General features: G+C 53.1%; 1 protein-coding gene across 1 annotated transcript; it reads right to left on the reverse strand.

The window, feature by feature from the left end:
- Positions 1-2197: 2197 nt before the first annotated feature.
- On the reverse strand, positions 2198-25458 carry Meltf (melanotransferrin). Its single transcript, XM_048454398.3, has 16 exons — positions 25357-25458; positions 24144-24298; positions 22417-22516; positions 20276-20458; positions 19220-19376; positions 17955-18022; positions 13772-13959; positions 12628-12808; positions 11866-12017; positions 10235-10331; positions 9292-9486; positions 8496-8652; positions 8328-8395; positions 6140-6327; positions 4591-4789; positions 2198-4083 (listed from the first exon to the last, which is right to left on the reverse strand). The coding sequence occupies exons 1-16, from the start codon at positions 25403-25405 to the stop codon at positions 4004-4006; spliced, it is 2217 nt and encodes a 738-aa protein (XP_048310355.3). The 5' UTR covers positions 25406-25458; the 3' UTR covers positions 2198-4003.
- Between the last annotated feature and the right edge of the window lie 1286 nt (positions 25459-26744).

Raw genomic sequence — 26744 nt, forward strand, 5'->3', positions numbered from 1 at the left:
ATGACAGCAAAAACTCTCTGAACCTAACATCCTATGACCTCCACTTAGCTTTCTCTGGCTTGAACTCAGCTGTCTGGCCAGCCCTAGTGTGTTTGGCTAAGACTGAGGACAGAGTATAGACCAGTGGTTCTCAGCCTCCCTAATGCCAGCACCTTTCACTTCAGCTCCTCATGTTATGGTGACCCCCAACCATAAAATTATTTTCTTTGTTACTTCGTGCCTGGCTACTGGCCAATCAGTATTTTACTAAAACAATATAAGTGACAGGGTATAAGACCATTGTTCCATAGCTACTGTTATGAATTGTAATGCAAATACTTTCAGAGATAGAGGTTTGTCAAAGGGGTCTTGACCCTTTCGGCTGAGAACCACTGACCTACAACCTTGTGCATGCTAGGCAAGTGCCCTACCACTGAACTACCTCTCCAGCCCTGGTCATTACTAACTGAACATTTTCTATACTGGGGAATGAACTTAGGACCTTGTGAATCTAAGCAAGTTTCTACCAAAGAGCTACACATATCCCTACGGTTCTTTTTACTTTTACATTGAGAACCAGGGTCTTATTAAATTGTACAAACTGGCCTTGAAATTAATTTACAACAGAGGCAGGACTTAACTTTTGAACGTCCCACCCCAATCTTGTGAGTAAATGGGCTTACATGCCCTTGTCAGCAGGCCTGACAGAGTGAATAGTTTAGCTGGGTATATGGCCATACACCAGACATAATCAGGAGCGCTGGAAGGAAGACTAGAGAAGACATCAGGTGGCGGGGAAGCTGGCCAGTGAGGTTCATTGGACTGAGATCTTGGCTAAGGACACTGGGCCTTTTTTTCTCATTGTCCCCCCATGTCTCAATGGCGGGTACAGCAGAGAAAATCAGGTTTGTGCTGCAGGTTTCTGAGGACTTCGGAAACAAGGATAATGAGGGGTACTCTGAGCACACACCCTCCTCTGGGGTGAACCTTTGGGCTCTCTCATTTTCCTACAGGCTGGAGGGAGGAGTCAGTGATTGGCTGGAGGGGGTGACTGTATGCTGTCCCTTGCAGCTGACTTAATTGGAGTCCACAGCCTGGTGATAGTATCTATCAGCACATCGACCCCCCCCCCTCGCCCCAGGACACTGCAGAAGCCACAGTCTTCCCCAGGGAAGATCCAGTTCCCTCCAGACTGAAGCACTAGGTCCTGGTGGGGCAGGCACCTGCCAAACTGCCTCAGTGAATGAAAACTCGCATTGCCTCTAACTACAGTCTTCGGAGTGAGGAAGCCTGCTCTACCGTATCAGCATCAGCGGGCAATGTGCCAGAAATCCAAACTCTTGGTCCCTACCGCAGACCTGTGAAACACCAGGAGCAGGGTGCAGCAGCTCATTCTGACAGTGCCTCTAGGTTACACAGCTGGCAGACTCCAGAGTGTAAGAGCCTTGAAGGGCAATGACTCTCAACTCCAAAACAGCTTCTGCACTCGGAGCAGTCACGCCAAAGGCTGCTGGGAAAGAAGAAACGAGGCAGGCTACCCAACCCTCTGTCCTTCAGTTCGGGCTGTGAAAACTGACTTTTCCTGACCTTGTTTATTTTGAGTCAGAGTCTGGTGGTATAGCCTTCGTTGGCCTCAAACTTTCAATTTTTCTGGTTTTGTCTTCTAAGTATCGAGCGAGACTTTGTGTATGTATGTGCTATCACACCCAGTAAAGTGACATCTATTTAGCTCAGGCTGGCCTCAAACTCTAGATTCTCCTGCCTCAGACTCAAAGGGCCCTCACCACGAGAGAGGAGCTTATATAAAGGCTGGTCTGTGCTTCAGTCCAGGTCAGAAGAACCCACTTCGAGAACCACGGGCCTCGTCCCCCACCAATGAGCTAACAGTGAGCTTGCCAAAGATAAGGTGTGGGCATCTTATTCTGGCAATACAGGGCAAGGGCAGCAGGGATGTTCTCATCCTCCTCTGCATCCAGTCCCCAGAGAAGCGGACACCCAAGAGGCTGAGGGGGTGGAGGCAGCTGGTATGAGCCAGGGATGGGGATGGCTGAGGCACTGCGGGGGCCAGAGAACCAGACCAGATGGAGAAGCAAACAGAGACCACAATGGCTGGAGCGCAGAGTGGTCCCTGACACTGGCTTCCAGTCAAGTGTGCCATCTTGGGTGAGGCAGGTAGATTTTTTTTGAGCAACAAAGAAAACAAGTTGAGTCGGCGGCAGACAGTCTCCATCGCAATCCAAGCCTCTGCACACGCAGAGATGGTTGGTTTTATTTAAAAAGGAGCCAATGTCTTTCTTTAGCACTAACATAGCAGCGGCCCCTGGCAATCAGACGTCATTTACACAACACTCTTGAAAGTCACACCTGCAAGGCACACAGCATAGACATCACACTCTGGGAGGCAAGATCGCCCACATAGAACACATCTCTCACTGCGGAAAGTCTTCTGTAAGAGAAATACCAATCCCCAGGTCTGAAAAGAATGGATGGCTCTGTCCTGAGAGGAGGGGCTTGGTCTCCAAAGCAGCTTGGTGACCGAGATTCCTCAGGAAGGTGTGACTCTGGCTGGGACACTGCCAGGGCCTTCTCTGCTGCTGAGAGATCTGTCCTGTCGCCCACAGGTGGGGGCGAGCCACTGGGAACCTGGCCTGTCATCAGCATCCTGAGGCCCCCCACACAGACCAGTACACAAATAGCTCCAGGCCCACGCCACTTCCAGTGTGCTGACAAGGCCTGCTTGCTCCTGTTTCTTCTCTTTATTATTTTTAAAGGCACAAAATTTGGAGTAAAAGCTGGGAGTTCTGGAAAACTTTCTCTGGTTCTTGAGGGAACAATGGCCAAATGGAGAGGAGAGAGGGTCATCCCTGAGCTTTCTGTGGACTCTCACAGTGTGCAGGAACCAGGGGCCCCTTCTGTACCAGGTGCAGGGTTCTGGCCGAAGACAGGGCTCTTCCCAGCCCCATGGTTCAGGCATGTCCTCAGGCCCAGTTCAACACAGGTGTCGATTTTGGGCTAGCTTATGCTCCTTCAAACAAGGTATAGAAATGCTCCCACACAGGCAAGGTGTGTGTGTGTGTGTGTGTGTGTGTGTGTGTGTGTGTGTGTGTGTGGTGATGGTGGGGGGCAAGAGACACAGTGAGGGAGGAAGATAATGTTGAGGTTGACCCCAAAGGAGGGAGCCGTGGATTCTAGGCAGCAGTCTCACGATGCGGTGAGGTCCAGGCAGAGCAGGGCAAGTCCTGTGGCGGGAAGTCCCCACCCTGCCTCAAGCTCCTCATCCGCTAACATTCTTACTGGGGGTAAGGCGGGGAGGGGGCACTTGCACCCCCTTCACCTGAGGTTTTCTGCAGGACTTCATCTCCATAGTCCAGCTCTGGCCTTTCTCCCATCCCAGTCTGGTAGATTCTGCTGTCTAGGGGGCTGGGCCCCTTGGTGCCGCAGAAGACAAGGACAAAGTTCAGGTGCTCAGCAGCCCTGCTCCTCCGAGGGCTTGGGCCTCTGAGCCTCGGTGGACAGATGTACTCAGGAGAGGTGGTGGGACAGCAAGAGTAGGGACTGAGGGGGGAACTGTGTCGTTGAGGTCCTCTAGGTTGGTGGTGGGTTTCTGCCATGGCACCTCCCCAGGCAACTGACACAGAGGCAGGTGTGGGAAGCCGGCTTCGCGGTTGCCATGGCAACCGGCCTCCCTTTTTTTTTCCCCTCCCCCTCCCCCCCAGCCAGCCTGGAGGCTCCAGGTGGGAGGCACGGGTTCGCTGCAGGCGCCGCCAGCGTGGGAGGCATGACTGGGCTGCTCTCCAGTTGCCTCAGGTACCAAGGGCTCAGGCAGGTGGGAAGACTTGGCCTTATCATCCTGATTCCAGAAATTTCTCTTTGGGTTAGCATCACACATCCGAGGGCTGCGTGTGAGAGTCCTCACCTTGTCTCTTGAATCCCGCGCTCTCCTGCAGGGTTAGCCGATTTCCAGGTTTCTTGGGCTGGACTCTGTAGCTTTCCCTGCTCAGGCCGCTGCCTACAGCAGCCACGTTCAGAGAACACGCGGGAGGAGGCCTGCAGCCAGGCCCAGCAGGAGCGGGGATAGCAGGGTTACTCGGTGCACTGTGGCCACTGGGAGTAGGGGTGGGGAGGGAGGAAGACCGTTAAGGCAGGAAGCACCACCAGGCCTGTGGGCGGCCAGCTTGGTGCTCACACACAGGCAGGACTATTTCCGTGTGTCCCGCTAGCTCCAATCTCTTTTCTGCCCCACGACAATCTTGCCTTTCCCGGGTTTCTTTACATATGTATTGCCTTCCAAATTATGCTGCTTGCATATTTATGCCGTTACCTCAGATTCACTTGGGACTATCATTTTCAGCGTTTATGTTCATGATCCCGGTCTATTTGGGTGACAGGCCGGAGCTCCTGACTCAGCCATCTGCAAGTCTCCCTGTCTGGACTTTCCCGGGACACTTCACCTTGATAGTGCATGAAATAGGAACCTCTGCCTCACCCAGGCCCGGGATACCCTTCTGTTTCCTCAGAGTTTTGATTCCAAACCCCCAGTGGAGACGGGGTTTCTCAGGGCCCTTTGCAGGGGGTATCACAAGGGTTGGCACAGAAGGCCTGGTCCCCTACCTGCACCCGAGCATTGTTGAGACAGCATCCCTTCCAGAGCCACCACGTAGTCGGGACCCAGCCATTCCAGGTATGTGGTTTTCTTCCCAACAGGCACTGCTCGCACTGTGGCATCTTTGAAAAGCAGGTCTTGGCTGTGGTATTTGGAGGAGTCAAACATTTGGAACCCATTCTGGTTGCGGTCATCTCCAAACAGGTCCTACAAACACCGAAAACAACGGCCATGTCTGGGCTTACAGGCAATCGCAGGGGTCCCAAAGAGCAACCACTTCAAGGCGCCAAGGCTTTCTGTTGAAACCATCTACTTCACTACTGATGAGCCTCTGTCATGAAAGAAGTCTGGGGAAAGATTTGCATAGAGGTGCCATCCAAAGACAGCCAGAAATGTCACACCAGACTGGTTCTTGAAGGCAAAACTGAAGTGTGAGATTTATAGCAAGAAGGTCCCAGAAATGAGAGAGGGTGCAGACGCCATGACTAAGGCTTGGCTGGGCCTGCTCAACATTTCTCAATCTTTTTGGCAATGATTTCTCATCAATCTTCCGGGCATCCTTTCCAATGCGCCCAGACAGTCTCACAGACAGGGGCTCCTGTTCTGTCACCAGGACTAAGAAAAACAGTGAGGGAGTTGATGATGTCATCACCAAACCCCATCAGGGTCCCAGTGCTGTCCTGTTACTTGTTTCCCTGATGGGAGTCCTTGGAGTGAATGGGAGTTGGATAGCCCCAGGGAGCTAGAGGAAGGCATAATGCCAGGAGCTGGTGACTTAACCCTCTAAGTCTAGAACTTAGGAAGCTGAGGCAGAAGGATTGGGAGTTTGAGCACAGCTTGGGATACAGATAACCATGTGAACAAGGACATCTAGAAAATATGCATAAAGTGTGTCCACTGTTAACTAATAATCAAGGGGAAAGGGGGAAGTAACGTGGAGGGGACTTGTAGAGTCTCCTGAAGCTAGCCACTATCTCAGAAACCTGTACAACCACACGGTATTCTTCCCTGCTTCAGAGAACTTGAGAGACCAGCTCGGGGAGTCGCTGGCTTGAAGGAGTTGCTCTTGGGACAGAGTACATATAATTCCAAGGCTAGGGACAGCCCAATAGCTCTGCTGGTCTACGGTTCTGGTGGGTCAAAGAGGGCCATTTCAGCCTAATAAACAGAGCTAGGAGGAAAACCAGTCTGGTGTGGGGACCCAAGAGTCAACAGAAAAAGTGATTCTAAGGGGAGGGTGGGGCTCAGGAGGAGGGGGCTGCAGCCGGTGTTGCCGTGAGGTCAGGGGTCATGGTGCCCTTGACAAGAGCAGTTTCGGGGACCTAGCAAATATTGTCTGGAGTGGGATTACCCCCGAGAGAGACTGGGAGAGGAACTGATGGCCCCAGCGTGGAGATAGCTTTGGAAGAGTTTTGCTCTCAAAGGGAGCGGCGAGGTACTTCTCAGGCAGGTATGGGGCTCTGGGTTTGAACTTCCAGCACCGCACAAGAGTAATAGCGATAGCAAGGAGCGGGGTTGTAATTATCAGTGATGCGAGGCCACTCTAGCCTGGCTCACCTGGGCCTTGTCCAGAAGTCCATACACAGTGAAGATGTTGGTGTCTGGATGCACCATGACAGCTTGGGATGGCATCTGTGCCAGGTTGCAGGCTTGGAACTGGCTTACTTCAGCCCGTGCCCCATTGGGACACAGCAGCTCATAGTCTTGTGACCTGAGGTGAGCAGCCCAGGGTTCAGGATTGTGGCCTGAGGGACAGCATGGGGTGGGAAGAAGTGGGAGAGAGATCCATGAGGCCCTTTACCAGGAGGAGGTGGTGCCATCTGGACAGCTTCCCGGGCGCTGTGTCCCACTCCGGCATGGGAGTGATAGAGCCTAGCTGGGTGAAGGTGACGAGGAGGACTCAGTGTGGCAGGCATGGGTCACAGCCCCTGCCGACAACATTGGCAGATGGGATATCACCTCCACCTTACAGGTGACAAAACCAAAACCAGGGATCTCAATTTCCTTTTGTTGTTGTTTTCTTTCTTTCTTTCTTTCTTTCTTTCTTTCTTTCTTTCTTTCTTTCTTTCTTCCTTCCTTCCTTCCTTTCTTTTTTCTTTCTTTCTTTCTTTTTTTTTTTTTGCACAGGCTCTTGCAATATAGCCTAAGCTGGCCTCAAACTATGATCCTCCTGCCTCAGTCTGCAGAATGCTAGGATTTCGGGAGTGTGCTACAATGCTAAGCCTAGATAACTTCATGACCTCCCCTCCCAATCAAGAAGTCCTATCTGTGGGTTCTATCCTTGAGCCTGGGCATGGGTGACCTCAAAAACTAAGTTCTCAGACTGCAGAGGGTCTGACCCCACGCATGGGTATAAAACACAGTTCCAAGGGACTTGGTCTGTGAAGAATCTCACTCCGTAGACCTTGTAGACCTCAAGGAGAGCCGGGAATCAGCATTTCCAACCAGCATTCGTGATGCTGAAGCAAACAGCTGCTACCCTGCGGAGTCCTGTCCCTTTGTCTTAAGGTGCTAACTTAGCATCCGCCCTCCCCTTTTCTGAAGGAACACCAGGCGGGTTCCTCATCAGCTAAAAATAAAAAAGCACCCTGGGAGGTGTGTCATGGCAGCCAAATCTCCCACAGCCCTCTCCAGCACACTGCCAGGCTTATGGGAACTAGGTAGGGCTGACAGGCTCCTGCAGAGAGGCCAGCTTCCTGCCCGGAAGGTGGGGCCTGTGGTACTGTGTGGGAGGTGGGCCAGGAAGCAGTTTGTGGCGTCAGGGAAGACTCTCTCTCCAGCGTGGTTGGGGCAGAGTCCTCTTAACCTTAGTGGCCTCTGGGGACTGTGGGTAGAGTTTGTTTTTGTTTGTTTTGTTTTTCGAGACAAAGTTTCTCTGTGTAGCCCTGGTTGTTCTGGTACTCGCCCTGCAGATCAGGCTGGCCTCAAACTCACAGAGATCTGCCTGCCTCTGTCTCCTGAGTGCTGGGATTAAATGCGTGTATCACCAGCGCCTGGCTATAATGTCAATTTTGAAATACTGATGTTTTTCCTACGTGTCTTGTTTGCCTTCTGGGTCATAGCCGCACTCCTTGGACTGTGTCTGGGACGACAGAGGAAGGAGGAAGGTGGTGAAGCCTGATTTGGGGGACTGTCAAAGCCTGTGGCACAGAAGGGTAGGCAGAAGGAGCTCAGACCCCAGCCATTAATGCAGATGTGGCTTCTCCCCCGGAGTAGGTAGATGATGGGAAGTGAGAGGCACTAGACTCAGGATCTCAGAGGCACCTTTTGGGGTCCTGGGACTGAGTGTCTGGGTCCTTCTGCCCCAGTGGAGTCTGGGAAGGTGACTCCAGGAGACACAATTGTTTGTGCAATGAACCTGGCTGGGCCGTATCTTAGTGCGACCTGAGTGGACTTCCCTGCACAGGGCGCTGACCTGCTGCTCATGACCGGTGGCCAGAGGAAAGGCCCTGCAGCCCCCACCCGCAGGCTTCAGTGCCCCATAAATACTTGCAGAGGGGCTGAGATGCAGTTACAACCTAACAGTGGCATATGAACTTCAATTCCGGACCAAAGGAAGGCATCCCAGCATCTGCGCTTACGCTGGGACGTCTGAGTTCCCTCAGGGCAGAGCCTTCCAGGTTCTGTTTCTCCTGGATGCTGCTCAGTCTCCAAACCCAGCAACATCCTGTGCCTGGATTGCTCTGGACTGGGAACAGCCCTCTCTTCCAACTGACTTTGCTCTAGCCCAAGTCTCTTCACGTACCATTTGTATTCTCAAAGACCGTTGTGTGCTTGACGAAGGCCACATCCCCAGCATGCTCTGCAAGGCACCTGTCACACAGGAGAGCAGGGCAGATGTCAGAAGGACAATCCTGCCTGGGGGGAGCCAGGCCAGAAGAACTCCCCCTGCCCCACAGCTACCACCAAGTACCTGAAGGCCCCGCTGTAGCCATAGTATCTCTCCTGGCTGCTACCCACACACTTGTTGCGGCCCTTCTCATCTCCCACGCAGAGCGCACACAGCGAGGAAGGGTAGTTCCTGGGGTTGTTCACAGGTACGCAGCTGCCATTGAAGAACTCGCTCACCGCTGGGGCAGAGTGGGAGGGATGTGGTGAGCCCCAACCCCAACCCCAGCAGAAAGACAGCCAGGGAAAAAGGCAGGCTGCAGCCCTTCCCCCATCTCGTTGGCCTTGGCTTGAACTTCTTCAGGGATGGGGAGGTCACTATCTCATGATCTAGACTCCATCAGGAGAGGGAACTGTCAAGCCTAGTGCCTTCTGCATGCTTTGACGTAAGACAACTGTTTGTTTCCTGAGTTACCAGCCAGGAGAGAGGTGTGTGCCCAGTCAGCTCAAGACCTCCCTGGCTTTGCACTGTGAGAATATGGGAAGAGATTTACATGAGACAAATAGTCCTCATTTTGTCGCCATTTTAGCACTTAGAACATTTAGGCACGCCCTATCCCTTTCTAACAAGGTCCCCAAATGCTAGGGGCTGCTAGATGTGGGGATGATCCAGGACTGAGTGTGTGGAACACTCAGACATGCCATGAAGCTGTATGTGGTGTGTGTGTGTGTGTGTGTGTGTGTGTGTGTGTGTGTGTGTGTGTGTTGAGGGGGAGGTTCACCCAAGACCATGCCAAGAATAAGACCTGACCCTCAGAGCTGACCATCTCCCCATCAGATCCCACAGAGCTTCCGGGTCTGTGCCCCTCAGAGGGAGGTACCTGTGAGGACATCACAGTGCTTGGGCCGGATGAAGCCCCGCTGGATGAGGGAGCCTATGGGTACATCCCAGCCGGCAGGGCTGCCCAAGCCTGGGTGGCAGGAACGTTTGCCGCGCAGCTCATCCAGGGTGAAGGAGTAGGAGCTGTCCCGCCTCACCACAGCCACCACAAAGTAGGAATTGCTCCTGTCCTCCTCTGCAGGGAGACCGACATCTTGAAAGGCGCCCCTTACAAGAGCTGTGATCCATGCCTAACAGTCCCCTCCTGTTTCTCTGTCTCAGCTTGTGGGTCTCTTACAGGCTTGGGGGTGCCCAGGCTGATGTCCCAGGATCCTTAGGGAGCACCTGGTATCTCCACTCTTCACCTGGTTGAAGAACCCAGGAGCCCCGACCCACGGTCTTTCTCACACCCAGGTGATATTTTTCTTACTTTTTGAAAGAAAAGCAGGCACAGCTAAGGTCTGTAGACACATTCTCTAAGCCAAGCAGTAGGAACGAAATATTCCAAGGTCAGTCCTTAAGAGGACGAAGAACAAAGTCAAGCCCAAACCACCAAGAAGGTGTGATTAAGTCAAGAGGCGAAGGGCTCCACGCTATGTCAGGGAGAGGCCAAGGACACCCTTGCACGCTGTGGCCTGGGCTGACTGGTAAGAAGGGCTTTTCGTAGTTGTTAATGGGGGAGTTGAAAATCAGAAGCATATGCCACAGACTCTGGCTGGGTTCTGCAAAGGCTACTTGACCCTGCTCAGAACGTTTTCAGATCTGCATTCGAGGTAACTGAGGCCTCGGGTAGGAGGGGCTTGCTTCGCCACAGAAGGCTGCCAGAAGGCCCAGAGATGAGGTAGATGAGGTATTGAGAGGAAGCTGGGGGTTCTCAAAATGATTTTGGGAAAAGGTTTTAGAGTTATAATGAATGACCCACAAGGCGGGGCAGGTATACTCACCGGCATACTGTTCTCCAGCCGCCGGGACCAGGCCGTACACCTTTCCTGCCGTGTAGATGTCCTCACCTTCCAGGGTCACAGCATCAATATGGCCAGCCTGCCGAAAACAGAGAGGGGCTCTGGATGGCAGAAATCCTTGGAAATGGCAGGACGTTTCCCCTCTCGGGGGAAGGAGGGTTTTGTGAGCTGTGGCTCTCTTCCTTTGGGAGTCCCCCTGGCTGGGAGAATTCCACTCTGTTCCTCCCTGTCCCTTCCTGCACCCATGAAAGGGCCAGGCCCAGAGGCTGCTGGGCGGCTGAAGGGCTAAGAGCAGCTGATACAGGTGGGGGGCACTCCAGTTTCTGGTGACATTGGTTTTTCAGAGCACAGATGCTGAAACTCCCGCATCCCTGCTCTGCCTAGCACTACTGCTTGGTCCCCGGGGACTGCCTTCTTCCAGAGGCCTGAGGTCTCTCAGCATTCTTCAATAGGTGGCACACTACATGGACAAAATGCACCTACAATGGCAGAATGGCCCAGAGAACCCTAGGGCCTCAGGACGATCTTCCCTGAGTGCTAGGGACTGTCTGAGCAGGCAGCAGGCAGTTCTTCCCTCCAGCCACCCTGGACCCTTCCTTTCAGGTCACCTTTACCCTATCCCACCTGCCCATTCCGAAGTCTATTGATTCTAGCCCAAGTAATCAGTATAAACCCTAAGAGAAGGGCCAGGTTGGAGAAAGGGGTCGGGCACCCTATGAGGGTGCCCCCACACTGTGCAGCCCATAGGCGTGAGGAGGTACCAGCGGGCAGCAGGTACATAGTGGGCACACCTCTTAGGGCTTCTTTTCACTCAGCTCCTCACACCTTCTGTGGTAGAAAGTACACAGCCTCACCCCATACCCCAAGGCCCGGTCACTGTGGAATTCAGGAAAGGGCAGCTACACTGGACACCATCTCCAGAGCCTGGGAAGCTAGAACTGAGGCTCACTGGGGCCTCTTGCTGGGTTTCTGAAGAGGCCTGGGGCAGTCTCCTCCTCTCTCCACAGGCCTGGGTGCCCCCTCCTCTGACATGCTCCTCTGAGGCTGAGGGGAGGAGTATCCAGCGGAGAGGCAGCTGACCCTGCCCTTCCCATCTCTTTGTGCCGGTGGCATTTGGAGAGATACCCAGGCAAAGGTCAGTTGGCCAGGCACTGGGACAGAAAAACCCTCTCCTGCCCGCCTCCCTTTGCCTTAGTGTCCAACCGGGGAAGCCAGGAGGACAGACTGGATGGGCTCTGAGCAAGGGCTGGGGTTTTCACCGTGGAGCAGTGGGTACCAGTTCACAGGAATGGATCATAGCAAGTGCTTAGGGTAAAGACTAAAACTGAACACAGTAAAGAGGAATGCCAAGCATTCTTTCTACCCCTTTCTATGCAGGATGCGTAGTTTTCATACATTGCTTTTAGAAACATTTTGCACACTAGATCTCCAGACATGGCGGAAGCTGTTTCAAGTGTGGACATCTAGCAAACATCTATTAAAGAACAGTCTCCCACTCCCGCCACGTACAGGGGAAAGCCAAGTTCGCAAGGGAGAGACTTCCTCAGACCAACTGGGATGGGAGACAAGCACCGTGCCAGGGACCGCACTGCCTCCTCCCCGGCCCACTCCACCTGGATGTGTTCCATGCAGTGCTCCGGGGACTCGGCCGACACACACTGGATCTCTGGCTTCAGTCTCTGCCGGCTGAAGGCCACAGCCATATCTCCACACTTCTGGATCTCGGGTGTGGACAGCACGCACCAGCGCAGGTAGTGGGGCAGCCCTGTGTAGGGTATACATGGGGGCCGTTACCTCAACAGGAAGCCTTTCAAAGCAGAACTCGGAGAAATTCCGGGTCTCTTTCTTACTAGCCACGTGGCCAGGATATGCTATTTAACCTTCCTCATAGGGAAAGCTGTGTGATGCTTGGGGCAGACTGGCTGCTGGGTATTGAACTCAGTCTGGCTTACTATTCCCTTGGCCATAGGTGGGAGACCTACAAGGATAGGGGCTGGAGGCAGGTAGCCCACTTACAGGCTGCTGCATTAATCCGGGCAACAGCTGATGCCCGAGCCTATACAGTGATGAGAGAGGAACAGGAAGGTCGGCAATGACAGTGGGCAGGATTCAGTAATTCCAAATCAGGCTCTGATAACCTCAGTCCCAGAACCAACCTGGAGGGTCTTCCAGGGTCCCAAGGTCACACGACCATAGGACTGCTTCCTCCCCAAACCTCTAAGCAGCAGTGAGGTAGGAGTGACAGGTTTCTACAGGGATCACAGGCCACAGTCGGCTGCCTGGGTAGGTGTCCGGCCCTGGCGGCCTCATAGCGAATCCTGCCACGTTGCGTTTAGGCAGAGATGTAGCCGGCAAGGGCAGGGACAGGGACTCACGGTTAGGGTCGCAGAGAAGACCCTTCATGGCTTGCAGGTATTCCTGGCCCAGCCAGGCCTCATAGTTCTGGGTGGCGATGGGCACAAGCTCCAAGGTAGAGTCTTTGAACAGCAAGTTCTTTTGACCATAGGCCTCAGAGCTGAACATCTGGAAGCTGCTGGCCTCGTGGTTGAACAGAATCTGCATGTCAAAGGGAGAAGCAGGGCAGCGAGGGGATTGCGGCCTACATCCCTCCCACCCAAGTTCAGCCACCTGAACCTCCTTCCTGCGACCTCAGGCCAGGTGCCCACTGTTATTCTTTTGGCCCTTTAAGGGGCAAGTCACGCCCACTACCAGCGACCCCTGACCTCTCCCCTCCATCTTGGACCACACACTCTTACTGTCCTCTCTCTTGGCGTGTGCACACGTGTCTCTCTGTCTCTCTCTCTGTCTCTCTCTTTCTCTCTCTCTTTTAAGTAATAAATGTTCAGCTTTATGTCTATTTACTGTGTCTTGTAAGCCTTTTACCCACCGCCTGCTCACCCACCCGCTCATGGCAGGACCAGCCTGCCCCGGATGAGCCACCGCTTGTAAGCCACCATGTGTCTGTCGCTCACTGCTGGGAATCTGCACCTCTCTGGCAGCCGTCTCTGCCGGGCTCGCCAGGATTTTGGGGATTAAACCCACTCTGCCTGTTCTCCACATCGTCTTCCCTGGTGCTCTGCTCCCATACCCCCCCCCCCCCCCCCCCCCGCCTCATCAAACTCCACCATTTGAACACAGGGCTCGTGGCCCAGGTTTAGATGGTTCCGAGCACAGGTAATTCCCCGGGCGGGTGACTGACATAGCGGGGTGACTGCAAAGCTCCGTTCGCCACCTAAGCAATGGCACAGTAGCCACCTTATTTGCCCACAGGTCGTGGTTTTGACCTTCGGAGGCATAGGCCGGAAGGACTTCCACTGAGGGGTTCTGAGACTCTGAGGTGTGCCCATGCTCTGGTTAGCCCCCAACCCTGCCACCTTGTGAGGTGCCTTTCACACTGCCCTGGCTGCTGGTCCCCTCAGGTCTGTCCCGGGTAGAGTCCCTCCAGACCTTAGCCCTGAGCGCCCCCACCGAGGGCCCAATGCTACCTGGGAGCTCCCAGGGCACGACATTCCTCCTCACCTGGCCTTCATTGAGCAGCTGGAATATGAGGCCCCCATGCATGTCATTCCTGACCACTACGGCATGCGCGGGCACTCGCGCCAGGTTGCATCGTCTCCACTCAGTGACATCGGCCCGGCTGCCATCCCTGCAGAGTAGCTGGAAGTCCTGGGACATCAGCGCCCTGCCCCAGGACGGCAGGGTTTTCCCTGGAAGGTGGGAACTGGAGAGTCAGCTCCTGTGCTCACAGAGCATGGGGAGGGCAGTGGGGGATGGGAGAGGGTTCTGGAGGAGGCTGCAGAATTTGGTGGTGGGAACCTAGCGCTCACAATGAAAGTTCTTCAGCCGTACATAATGCCTTGGATGTACTCTTTCTACCTCATGATTTCTGTCAGGATAAATGTGAGGTAGCTTGCCATAATACAACACGCACTAACATGGCTACTTACAAATGACAAGAGAAGTAAAAAACCAGAGATGCTTAGGGTGAGAGAGCTAAATGTAGCAAAGTGGGCAGAGGTGAGGGCAGGGATGAGGGCAGGTGGAAAGGGGCAGGGGGCAGAAGACACAGTGAATCAATCACCTGTTAGAATCTCCTCACAGCCATGGCCCTGAGGGAGAAGGGTAATCCTCCAGGTTTTGCCCAAAGTGCCAAATATTTCTATGTTGGTTTACTTCCCCTTAAGGCCTTTTTTTCCTATCTCACTTTCTGTGTCTTCTCCTAACCCTTGACCGTCACTACGCACACAGCTGACTTTGCATGCTGCCTTGCCCCATAGCTCAGGATTTTCCACACTGTTTTCATAAAGTCCATGCTTCTTTTCTGCAGATCTATTTATATTTTTGTTGCATCAATGTGAGTGTGGACACTCATTTAAATGTGAGTGTGGACTCACATTTAGGCCTGTGGAGGCCTAAAGAGGATCAGATTCACTGGGTTACAGTGCTTGTGAGTTGCCTGAACTCGGCTGGAAGAGCAGCAAGGCCTCAGCGGCTGAGCCATCTCCGTTCCCAATTTCACACCTTTTTCTTTCTTTCTTTCTTTCTTTCTTTCTTTCTTTCTTTCTTTCTTTCTTTCTTTCTTTCTCTCTCTCTCTCTCTCTCTCTCTCTCTCTCTCTCTCTTTCCTCCCTCCCTCCTTCCTTCCTTCTTTCCTTCCTTCCTTCCTTTTTCTTTCTTTTTTTTTTTTTTGAGACAGGGCTTCTCTGTGCAGCCTTGGAGGCTGTCCTGGAACCCCTCCTGTAGACCAGGCTGGCCTCAAACTCACAGAGCTCTGCCTGCCTCTGCCTCCCAAGTGCTGGGATTAAAGGGGTGTGTCACCACCACCCAGCTTCACACATTTCTTAACAGAAAAACTGTATTTATCTGAGATTGGTAATCAATACCAAACAGGAGTATTATGAAGAGTCATGTTAAGGACTAGAACCAAACCACAGTGGGTCCCACCTAGCGGTCCTCCTATGACCGCTAAACCGGGGTTTTCACCCTTCCTAGTGCTGTCACCCTTTAGTGTGGTTTCTCATGCTGTGGTGACCCTCCCCCCCCACAAACAACCATAAAATCACTTTCGGTGGTACTTCCTAACTGCAATTTTGCTACCATTATGAATCATAAGGTAATTCTCTGATATTTCTGGTGGTCTTGGTTTACCCACTAAACTCGAACAAGGGGACTCTGTTGGAAGTGAGGAGGCAAAGGTAACCTGTGGGGTCACGAGCACTCTCTCACAGCTAGAAAACCCAACCACTCAAGCCGCGGGCACACCCAGCAAGGCCTTTCCACTCCCACACGGGCACTTACAGAATCCTCACCATCACACAGGGCACGTCTCTCCCCATCCCGGCCTCTCTCCACTTAAAGCTGCTGGGAACCTTTCAGAATCATTTGTCAAAGAGTCAAGCATGCCTTTTAGGCCTCTTGCTTCTCAGCTTCAGGGACGAAATCCTATCACCTCACCACTCTTGGCAGTGTCGAGTCTACTGGTTTTGCTCTTACCATTTACATAGGGGTTCTTCCTTCCTTCCTTCCTTCCTTCCTTCCTTCCTTCCTTCCTTCCTTCCTTCCTTCCTGTGGTGTGTGTGTGTGTGTGTGTGTGTGTGTGTGTGTGTGAGAAGACAGGATCTCTCTATGGATCTCCGACTGTCCTGAAATTTGCTATGTAGACCAGGCTGGCTTGAACTCACAGAGATCCACCTGCCTCTGCCTCCCGAGTGTGGGGATTAAAGGCATGCATCACTATATCTGGCTCACCAAGATGTTTCTTAACGACTTCTTTAGAAACCATTAGGTTACTACTCAAACTTAAAAAAGAAACAAAAGAAAACAACAACAGTCACACATACACACACACACAAAACAACAAAATAATCAGGGGCTGGAGAGATGGCTCAGCATTTAAGAGCACTGGCTGCTCTTCCAGAGGACCTAGGTTTGATTCCCAGCACTGACATGGCAGCTCACAGCCGTATCCAGCTCTAGGGCTTCTGATGATCTCTTTTGACTTCCTTGGGCACTGGGTGTGCAAACAGTGCACAAACATACATTCAGACCAAATACTCATACATGTATAAAACTTAAAAAAAAAGAAAGAAAAAACAAAATGCTGATTCAAACTCAACACAGTCCTATTTTTGTCCTCCGTCTAAGTTCTCCCTTGCTAACTAACCCATCTTGGGGACTATGTCAAGAACAGTTCATCTAATGGTCCTGTCCTGTCCTGAAGACAGCTCTTTGCAACTTGTCCACCACTAAATTTGGTTTACGTCTGCCTTCATGAAATTTAGACTACATGATGGATCCACAGCAATTAGCACAAAAGGACAGGTATTGAAGCCACTCCCAGAAGCCATAGGTTATTAAATGAAAATCCAAGTGCCAAAGTGGGGCTGCCTCCCCATGAGTTGCTTCAAAGCACCATGCCTGGCTTGGCATCTAATGCTCAAGCACTGGATGGTTCCTGAGTGTTGGACAATGTTTGCATAATTAAACATGGCTTGTGTTTCATTTTATTTATTTATTTATTTTTGGTTTTTCAACACAGGGTTTCTCTGTGTAGCGCTGGTTGTAACTCACTCTGTAGATCAGGCTCAGAGAGATTCACCTGTCTCTGCCTCCTGAGTCCTGGGTTTAAAGGCGTGCGCCACGGCTGGCACATGTCTTAATTTTTTTTTTTTTTTTAAAAAAAGGAGCCAATTACTTAAAACAAGAAGAGACAGAGGAGAGACTTTGGCAGCCGGACAAGCACAGTCCCAGCGCCTGGGGGACAGAGCTGGAGAATATACAGCCTAGGCTGCACTTTATTTTATTTTTGCCTAACTTACCTCGGAGTCTATATTCAGGGTGGTTAATTTTGTGGGACTGTTCTGGTTTTAAGACAGCTTTAAGACCCCATCAACACCCCCCCCCAAAAAAAACCCAAACAACAATAAAAAACAAGAAAGCACAACCCCAAAACAAAGAGAATAAGGCTCACACACCCTGGACCAGACAAGTCAGGAGTGGCCACTGGGGAGGGGGCGGGCAGGGAGCTGGGGGCTGGTGGTGGGGAGCGTGGGAGCACAAGGGTTTGCTTCAGCCCACAGTACAACTGTGGTACTTAAAAAAAATCTTATTGCATATAATTTCTACTTCAGTTTAGAGAGGGGAAAAAGACCCTTACTGATAATCAGGTAAATTCAAATTAAAAGATAGCTCCAGCCGTATCTGTAATCTTAGCACTTGTGATAATCCTCCTGCCTCAGACATCCAAGTGCTGGGATGATAGGCATTCGTCACTGCGTTTGGCTGAAGGTTCCAAACTTCAACTACTACAAAGTTCAAAACAAATTTAAACCAATCCATCCCAGCAACCCATTTTCAGCAAGACTGTCCAGGGGCAGGCCAGTCTTCTCCAGGCCACAGGGGCACAGCGGACATCAGGAAGGGACAGGGCTGCCCACAGTGTCGGGTGCAGGGTTAGCAGACTTAAGAGGTCACGGAGAGAACCCATGGTCACACTCAGAGCAGAGCCTTGCCCGACCCACCCTTGCCGCATCAAGCAGCTGGAACGTCGCTGGTGAGACCCCTCTGCGACCTTCTGCAGACGGGGAGCTAATGGCCGAAGACATGGGGCTTACCCAGAATCCCCGGGGAGACTCAGAGCAGCACTGAACCAGACTTCTAGAATCTGAGGCCAATCTGGGCAGCTCCGCCTGATACCCACTCACCGTCTGTGTTCTCCAGCACCGTGCTATGCTTCACAAAGGCCACGTCACCTGCTCCTTCCGCCAGGCACCTGTATGGAAAAAGCCACGAGCCTGGGTGGAGCCCTGCTTCGTCCATTCAATGCCACCCCCCTTCTACCCTGGAAGTCTGACTGGGGCTTCAGGGGATGACCCTATGAGGTTATGTATTTTACAGTTCTTCAGTTCTGGGGGCCCGCCCCCAGACTGTTAGTGGCGTGGTTTTGTCAAGCTGAGGACCCTTTTTTAGCTCCGTCACATGTCGGGTGGGCCAATAAGGTAGGTCGGGTGGGGCTTCTTTGAGCTTGCGTGCTCTCTCTCTCTCCTTTCAAGACAGGGTTTCCCTGTGTAGCCCTGGTTGTCCTGGAACTTACTTTGTAGGCCTGGCTAGGCTGGCCTTGCACTCACAGAGTCATTTGTCTCTGCCTCCCCAGTGCTGGAATTAAAAGTGTATGGCATGATGCCAGACTGTGCCCAGCCTATGAGTGGTGCTTTACAGACAATGCAGGGCCTGCGCTGTCTTCCTTGGCCTGCCATCTGAAGCCCAGACATCCAGTATATTTTGAAGATGACTCTCCTCTGACACAGGGGACTAGACAAGGAGGCCTTTCATGCCATACTCAAATATCCCAAGTAGAAAGGATTGTGACTTTCATATATTCTCCCAATATGGGAGGCAGATTGGGAACCCCTGGGCAAAGGGGTTCCTTGGGTCCTCATGGCCAGAAAATAAGTAGACTGAGCTGGGGGTGGGGGAGGTACCGGACCATTGAGGTCTGTGAGGGCATAAGGTAGAAGGGGCAAATAGCCGGGGACATGGGGAGGTAGTAGGGACTGTGCCCTCCCTCTGTGGTAAAAAATTGTTCCCCCGGCCACCAATAATAGGGTGCTAGGTGGGGACAGGAAGGACTGATTGCTACAGGAGCTGGGAATTCTCATGCAAGACATGAGATGCTTAGATGCTCTCTGAAGTGCCGGCCAGGACCAGCATAGGGAAAGGCCCTCCCTGATGGGCAGACAGCAGCAGTCTGAGCTGGCTTTTTCCATTTTCCTTGGTCGGAGCCCTCCCTTTTCAAAACACACCAAACATGTTGACTTTGTGAGCAAACCCGACCTGGCATCTTCCAGTTTCGTGTTTATTATAACGAACTGGGAAGAGGTCTGCACAAAGGGCCCTTTGACGCCGGGCAGACCGCACGTCACTTCCCCTTATCACTTAGTTCTCCCACTGCACCCTGCCCGTCCCTCACCGGAAGGCCCCGCTGTAGTCATAGTATCTCTCCAGGGGGCTCTTGTCACACACGTTGTGCCCAGAGGGGTCGCCACGGCAGAGGCGACAGAGGGACTCGGAGTAGCTGCTTTCTCCTGCTCCAGGGACACAGCTGCCCCCGAAATAGTCGCCAACGGCTGTCGGGAGGAGCAAAGAGAGTCAGGAGAGACCCAGCCCAGAGTTTCCACCTTCCGGCTTCAAGTGAAGAAACGTTAACTGGATCATACTAGTGCTCCCAGACTGGGTCCTCAGACCCTGGTGGGGCTGTTGCTTTGGCTGGGGAATAGAATGTTGTCTATAAATGTCTTCATAGGACAACCAAATGCAAACTGATTCTGTTCTCACTGCAGTTTGGAAATAAGCGACCAGCAATTTTACCCAAAAGGGGAAAGTAGTGAAGAGACCTGGCTTGTCATGGGGTCTGACCTACCTGCTGACCTGCATAGTTTTTGTGGGCTTTTCTTTTCTTTTCCTTCCTTCCTTCCTTCCTTCCTTCCTTCCTCCCTCCCTCCCTCCCTCCCTCCCTCCTTTCTTTCTTTCTCACAAATATTTGCTCACTAGACTGGTAGACCACCCATGCTTGGCCACCCTGAGAGACTGTGGCCCGAAGATCTCCCAGGTTGTCAGTTATACCATGGCTGAGCCCACAAAGCCACTTGGGGGCTTATGGGTGATGTCACCAACTTGTTTAGGGAGTTCGGGACACATCTAGACAGAGGCCACCCTCAGCAGCCTACACGAGGCCAATCTCTTCTTGGTTGTCTTCCTACAACTGTGGTTGGGTCCTCGGCCGGGCTGTATTACATGGGAATGGGCAATGTGCTCTGTAGGAGCCAACCAGCCAGAAACACAAATGGAGGCCACCAGGCTGGGCCAGCAGAGTGGAGGGGGTGACGCCCTGACTGTAGTCAGGGAAGGCTCTCCTAAGAGGTGTGGCTTTGTAGGTTCCAAGGGGGCGTGGGGTGAGAGCATGCATGGGCAGAGTGAGAAAGGAGGGGCTGACCTGGAGACTTCAAGCTGGGCCCCGAGCCCTCACCTCTGAGCACATCACAACCCATCACTGAGAGATGGCCACTCTCCACTAGGTAGCCAATAGGCACGTTCCAGCCCACAGTCCGGTTGATGCCTGTGTGGCAGGACTTGATGCCCTTCAGGGTGTTGATGGTCACATTGGAATTCCTCCTGACCACGGCCACGGCGTAATAGGAGGTCCCAGCATCTAGAGAGGGCGAAAGACGGAGTGAGGACAGCAAGGGAGAAGGACACAGGCTACGCCAGCAAAGGCTGTGGAAGGTGGTATCCAGCGCACATGTGTGTGTGTGTGCACGTGTGTGCATTCAGTGTGCACGCGCCTGGTCAGTGTGTGTGTGCATTCAGTGTGCACGCGCCTGGTCAGTGTGTGTGTGCATTCAGTGTGCACGTGTCCGGTCAGTGTGTGTGCATTCAGTGTGCACGTGTCCGGTCAGTGTGTGTGCACATGCATGCATCCATGTAGAGGTGAATACATGGATGTGTGCTTGGTGCTCTCTCTTTGAGAGAGCTGGTGAGAGCTCATCTTACCACAAGATTTCCCCTCCGGCCCCTGCCGCACCCCTCCTCTGCCTCGTGAACGAGGCACATACAGGGACAGTAATTCATTCAACTGTTCCCATTTTCTTTCTTGAGCCATCTGGGTCCCCATGACTCAAATCAGGGGAGCCTTCGCGTTCTAAGCGCGGAAACCCTCAGGAGAGCTTGCAGGCTTGAAGGCCGGGGCCATGGTTACGGAGAGATGACAGGTTACTCCGAGTGGTGGGGGTGGGAATGAGGGTGGAAAGAGGCAGGGAGCTAGTGATGTGGCCCCAAGTGACTCAGATCTCTGAATGGCTCTGGGTATGTGGGCTCTGCGCTCCACAAGACTCCTGGACCCATTGTAGAGAAGGGCTATTCAGAAGAGACACATAACTCCTCTACAGGGACTGAAGACCAGGTCAGTCATATACACCTTCTCCCTTCCTTCCCTCGACCCCCAACACACACACACACACACACACACACACACACACACACACACAAAATGTGGTCATGGATGCTCATGACCAGAGCATGGTTGGGTTTGGAAAAAACTAAGCAGCTGTTTCTCGCCATCCGGTGCTGCCTCTCTCATGAGTTTCTGGAACCATCCAGAACTCTCCCCTGCCCCATCATCAGCCTCCTTTCTATCCTCCTCTGTAGGCAGGCTTCCTGGTACCTCTTTCTCTTGCCCTGTGGGGAACTGGGGATTGGGGTGCATGCCGGCTAACTGACTCCTGCTGGCGAAGCAGGGCTTCTTCTCACTGTTCCACCCACAAGCAGGGTCTGGTGGGTGCTCAGTGGGGTACTGAGTTAGCCAGAGGAAGAGCTGTGCTAGTGACCCATGAGCCAGGGTGGTTGGTGGCCTTCGAGGAAAGGCTGTCTGTGCTGGACTGTGACCTGTGTCATGAGACTGTCACTAATTCAATTAGTAGCCAGCTGGGCCTTCTCTGGCTAGTGTGGAGACTTGGATGAGGCCCCATTCTGAGGTTGGCAAGGTAGAGGGGCAAGGCCTTAGGGAAGGCTCATGGCGAGCATGAGCTTAGGGACCCTTCACGGGTCCTTGGCAGAGATGCGAGAGCCTGGGAGCTCATGAGAGGATATGACTGTTGCCTTGCCAGCAATAGAGGTTGGGCATTGGTCAAGCTATGAGAGGCACACAGAACATGTCAGTTAGAAGGAGTCTGGCATGAACCATGCGATGGGATGAGGAATCTGCCCCGGCTGTGGCATGCTTCTGGGTCTGCTGGGTTCTGCAGCTCTCACCCCATCCCCCACCAGCTGCCTCTGATATATGGGCACCTTGGTCGCCAGGCACCTGCATATTGGATTCCTCCTAGTTCTGTCCCAGGCACACTGATAGCCCTCAGTAGAGAAAAGTTGGGGTTTTGCTGTCGGGTCACCCTGGAAGAAGAGCAGACTTGGTCTGCTTTTGCATCCCTGGCTCTCCCACCTAAAGGTTTCAAGAGAGAACTAGGAAATTTTCAGAAGGGCTTTTTGCCTAGACCCCCAGAAATATTCTGTGGACACTGCTGGTGACCAGCCTGGGGGCTTCAAGGTCACATGGCCAGACTGGCCCTGACTTCTGTGTGGGATCTTTGTCTCTCCCCGCACCGTGCCTCTTACCTTGGTCATATACTTCACCCACCACTGGCTTCAGGCCATGCTCCTTCCCCGCCTCATAAATGGCTCCTCCGTCCAAGGTGATGGCATCAGCTTCTTGGTCCTGATGGCAGAGGGAAGGTGAGCCAGCCCAGCTGTGGGCCCACTTAGCCAGAACTCAGTGACACCCGCAGAACCCCTCAAGAAGCATGGAGATCTCCTAAGCCTTCTTGCCTGACCCAGGAACCTTATCTTATCTTGGCCCTGCCCCAGGGGCCCAGGACTCAACCTGGCTTTATTATATTTGCTCTTTACAAACATTAGTTATGAATTTTACAGGATCATAACAGACAGGCACAGTGAAACACCGGGGATGCAAGCAGGAGCCGCAGTGGAAAGAATCTCTTCGTTGTGAGGTTCTGGGCCTCCTGCCCCGGTCCCCAGCCAGGCTTTCCCTTCAAGAGAGTTCATGTGGGACCGAGGCTGAGAGGAACTGTCCTTCAGTGTTGCTGCCTTCTGCCCTCATAGGGTTGGCTCCATTGGCTGGCTGATTCTCAGAGGTCTCCTGGGGGCCAGACTGCAGTGGAGCCCCAGGTAGTACCAGTCCTGTGGTGACTTACCTTTCTAGTCCTATCCTGCCTCTGAGAATGGTCGGTGTCAGTTTACCCAAACTTGCCTTCCCATATCACACTCTCAGGGCCCTGGGATGGGGGTTTCTTCTCTAGGAAACTTACAAGCCTCATTCTGGAAAACTCTGTGGCAGTGAGTAGTCACCATGGGCCATGAAGTCATTGTGTTGGCTAGGTTCCCCCCCTGCACCCCGAATTTGATGCAAGCTACAGTTATCTGAGAAAAGAAAAACTCAGTTGAGAAAATGCCTCTATCAGATTGGTCTATGGAGCATTTTCTTTTTCTTTCTTCCTTCCTTCTTTTTTCTTTTTCTTTTCTTTTCTTTCTTTTTTGGGGGGGGGTTCAAGTCAGGGTTTCATTGTGTTGTGTAGCCCTGACTGTCCTGGATCTCACTCTGGTAGACCAGGCTGGCTTTGAACTCACTGAGATCCACCTGCCTCTGCCTCCAGAGTGCTGGGATCAAAGGTGTGCGCCACCACGGCCAGCTGGAGCATTTTCTTGACTGACGGTTGATATGGAAGGACCCAGGACAGTGTGGGCAGTGGCACCCCTGGGCTGGTGGTCCTGGGTTGTGTAAGAAGGCAAACTGAGCAAGCCAGAAGGAGCAAGGCTGTAAGCAGCTCCCCTCCATGGCCTCTGCATCAGTTCCTGACTCCAGGTTCCTGCTTGAGTTCTTGCCCTGACTTCCCTTTTGGATGGACTGTAAGAAATAAACCCTTGTCCTTCCAAGTGGCTTTTGACCACAGTGTTTACCACAGCACAGAAAAACAAGCTAGGACACTCACTATGGCTTGCTCTCTCCCCGACGAGTGGGTAGTGTCCCTGTCCCCATCCCAGCAGGGCCATTGTACAAGGGAAATCCTACCAGAGGATTTTCTCCACGTTCTCCTTTCCCTATTGGTACCTATCTGGGCTACAGCCCTTTCACGCCCCCGCCCCCCACCTGGAAGGAAAAAGTCAGGCGCTTGCTGCTGGGGAAATTTGGGAGATTACGTTGTCCAGCCCTGGTAGAGGGACATCGGCCTCTTCCGCAGTGAATGGGGCTGTTGTGTGCTCCTCCTGAGTCAGAGCCCTCTTGTCTGGGCCAGGGGTGAGGAACGGGCAGAAGGGAGAGGCCTCACCTTGATGAGCTGGACACAGTGGTCAGAAGAGGTGCCCTGGATGCAGAGGAGGGAGGGCTGGATGCCAGCCTCCTGGAAGGCCTTGCTCATGTCTTCGCATTTCTGCTGCTCCGGGTCTGAGATGGTGCACCAACTCACCTCCATCACTCCGAGTACTGTGGGCCGGGCCAGCAGACAACCGTTCCTTGTTTATCCAGCCCGTGGTGATCCCACCAGCCTGTGTGGCCAGTCCCCTGCCACACAGCCTTGCATTCCCGCGGAGAGGCAGTGAGACACAGCGGCAGAGCAGAGCCGTGCCTGTGCATGGGTGGCTCAGAACCTAGCCCACTACAGAGCTGTGGAAAATCCCTGACACGGGGCTCAGGCTGGGGAGAGGTGGGCACCGGCCCCGTGCCTCAACAGGCTCTGTGACTAGCAAATTCCTGCCCCCTTCCAAAAGAGGTGCTGGCCCAGGACCCCACCTTAGCTCTGTCCTTCTGCTCAAGAACTGGACCTTGTGACTGAGTGGCTAGCTGTGGGGGCCCTGCCTTCTGCAGTGGGGGTCCTTGTCATGGGAAGGTGAGACAAGCAGGGGAGGCTGAGGAGTGGATAGGTGGATTCAGGTTTCTGTTCCCTTAATGGTGACATCAGGAGACTTTCTAGCAGGTGAGAAGCCCACCTTCAGGGTTGGAAATCAACTATGCAGAGGAGGACACGCAGGTCCTCCGTGGGCTTCCTCTGTGTCCCTTGATCTGACCAGGTCAGAGTCCTAGGGAGCATTCCAGCAGGGGCCCAGAGGAAGAGGTTCCAGAGTCCCTAGGGGCTGATGACTTTGCAGCCAGAATCCTCTGGAGGCCTATACTTTGGGGAAACATCTGGGACTTGCCTTTGGGCTGTTTGTCTGGGGGCCAGGTCCCTTCTGATGACAGCCTGCACCCCATCCTCACCAAAGGTCACCTCCTTCAGCTATGGGACTCGGAGCACTCAACCCTTGTCCCCAAGGCTCCTCTCTTCCTCCTCCTTTTTACCCTCCTTTTCCTTCCTCTGTCATCACAGTGACTGCATCCCCTAAACTCCCTCCCGCCTTCTGCATCAGACAGGCCACTCCGGGACTTCTTCCCCGACATCTGGCTCAAGGCCGCTTCCTTCGTGCTGCGCCCTGGTAGGGGTGAGGGGCCCACAGACTTAGTACAGTGCTGCTCAGCACCTTACTCTCCCTGGGGGACATTCTCACCAGTGTACAGGGACAGGAGCAGCAAGAGAGCCACACTCAGGAACCTCATGGCAGCGTGCAGCTGGCAGTTGGGTTGGCTGGGGTTCTGGCAGGTCTGGCCTGGCTTCCTCTCCTTGGTCTCACTGACCCTCCACTATTTAAGGGCAGCTCTGGCAGAGTCCACGCCCCTGACACACCCTGCACTGGATACCTGGACTGAATGGCAGGGCCTTGGCTTTAGCTCTGGCACCCCCTGCTGACGCCTCCGGCTGACCCAAGGTGGCTGACCCAACTCAGTTACTCCCTGGCCCTCTCTGTCCTCAACAATTTGTCTTCCAAACCATCATCTTCTGTGCTAGAGGACCCCAATGTCACATCCAACTGGACAGGGACAAATTCAGATTTGGAAGGAAAAGAAGGGGAAAGGTCAGAGTTTGAGCTGGAGGGAAGCTGGTCACCAAATTCCCTGTCACCTTCGTGCACATGCAGTAGCTCCCCGGCTGGGGAGAGGCAGGCAACTGCTTTTGCTTGGGCATAGTGACGGGAAGAGCTTGCCTCCGGCTACCCTTGTAAGTGGCAGAGTGGACACTAGACCCAGGTGTCTAGAAGGAAGAAGAGCAGGGGAGAAGAGAGTAAGAGGGAAAGGGAAGAGGAGGAGGAGAGGGAGAGAGGGGAAGAAGAGACACAGAAGGAGAGGAGGGAGAGACAGAAAGAAACAGAGAGCAAGACACACACACACACACACACACAGAGACAGAGAGAGACAGAGACAGACAGACAGAGAGAGAGAGAGAGAGAGAGAGAGAGAGAGAGAGAGCAAGCTCAGGAAGTGTAACTGAAGGAGAGTAGAGTGAGGCAAAGGAGGGAAGGGTGATCCTCCGAACACCTTCAAAGAGTTGTATGAAGCTCCCCTGGGAATCTTTTGGGATTGACCTCTCAGGCCCTCTTCAAACCCACTTGGTCCACAGCTCTGCAGATGGGGTCATCAACCTGGTTTGTTTGTTTTTGTTTGTTTTCATTTTTGTCTTTTCTGGTCCACATTAAAGTCTGAAAGACACTGTTCCAGAACAACCAGTGCCCTGGGCCCAGTGTTTTGTTAAGATATGTGGAAAACAGGCTGCAGAAAGTATCCTCTTCTGCTCCCTCCCCCACAAGGAATGGGGGAGCCCTATCAAAGGAGATGTTTCTGCTCCAGGGGTGGTGTGGGAGAATTATCTATAGTCTGTCAATCATGTTTTAAATAAACGCTGATTGGCCAGGCAAAAAGTATAGGTAGGTCAACCAGACAGGAAGTAGAGGTAGGGCAATGAGAACAGGAGAATTCTGGGAAGCAGAAAACTCCCTCCGCAGTCCTGCTCAGATCACCAAAGAAGCAAGATGTGATCTGCCCCGCTGAGAAAGGTACCGAG

This window comes from Myodes glareolus, chromosome 2 (genome assembly GCF_982192425.1).
Source record: "Myodes glareolus chromosome 2, mMyoGla1.1, whole genome shotgun sequence".
NCBI classification, from domain to species: Eukaryota; Metazoa; Chordata; class Mammalia; order Rodentia; family Cricetidae; genus Myodes; species Myodes glareolus.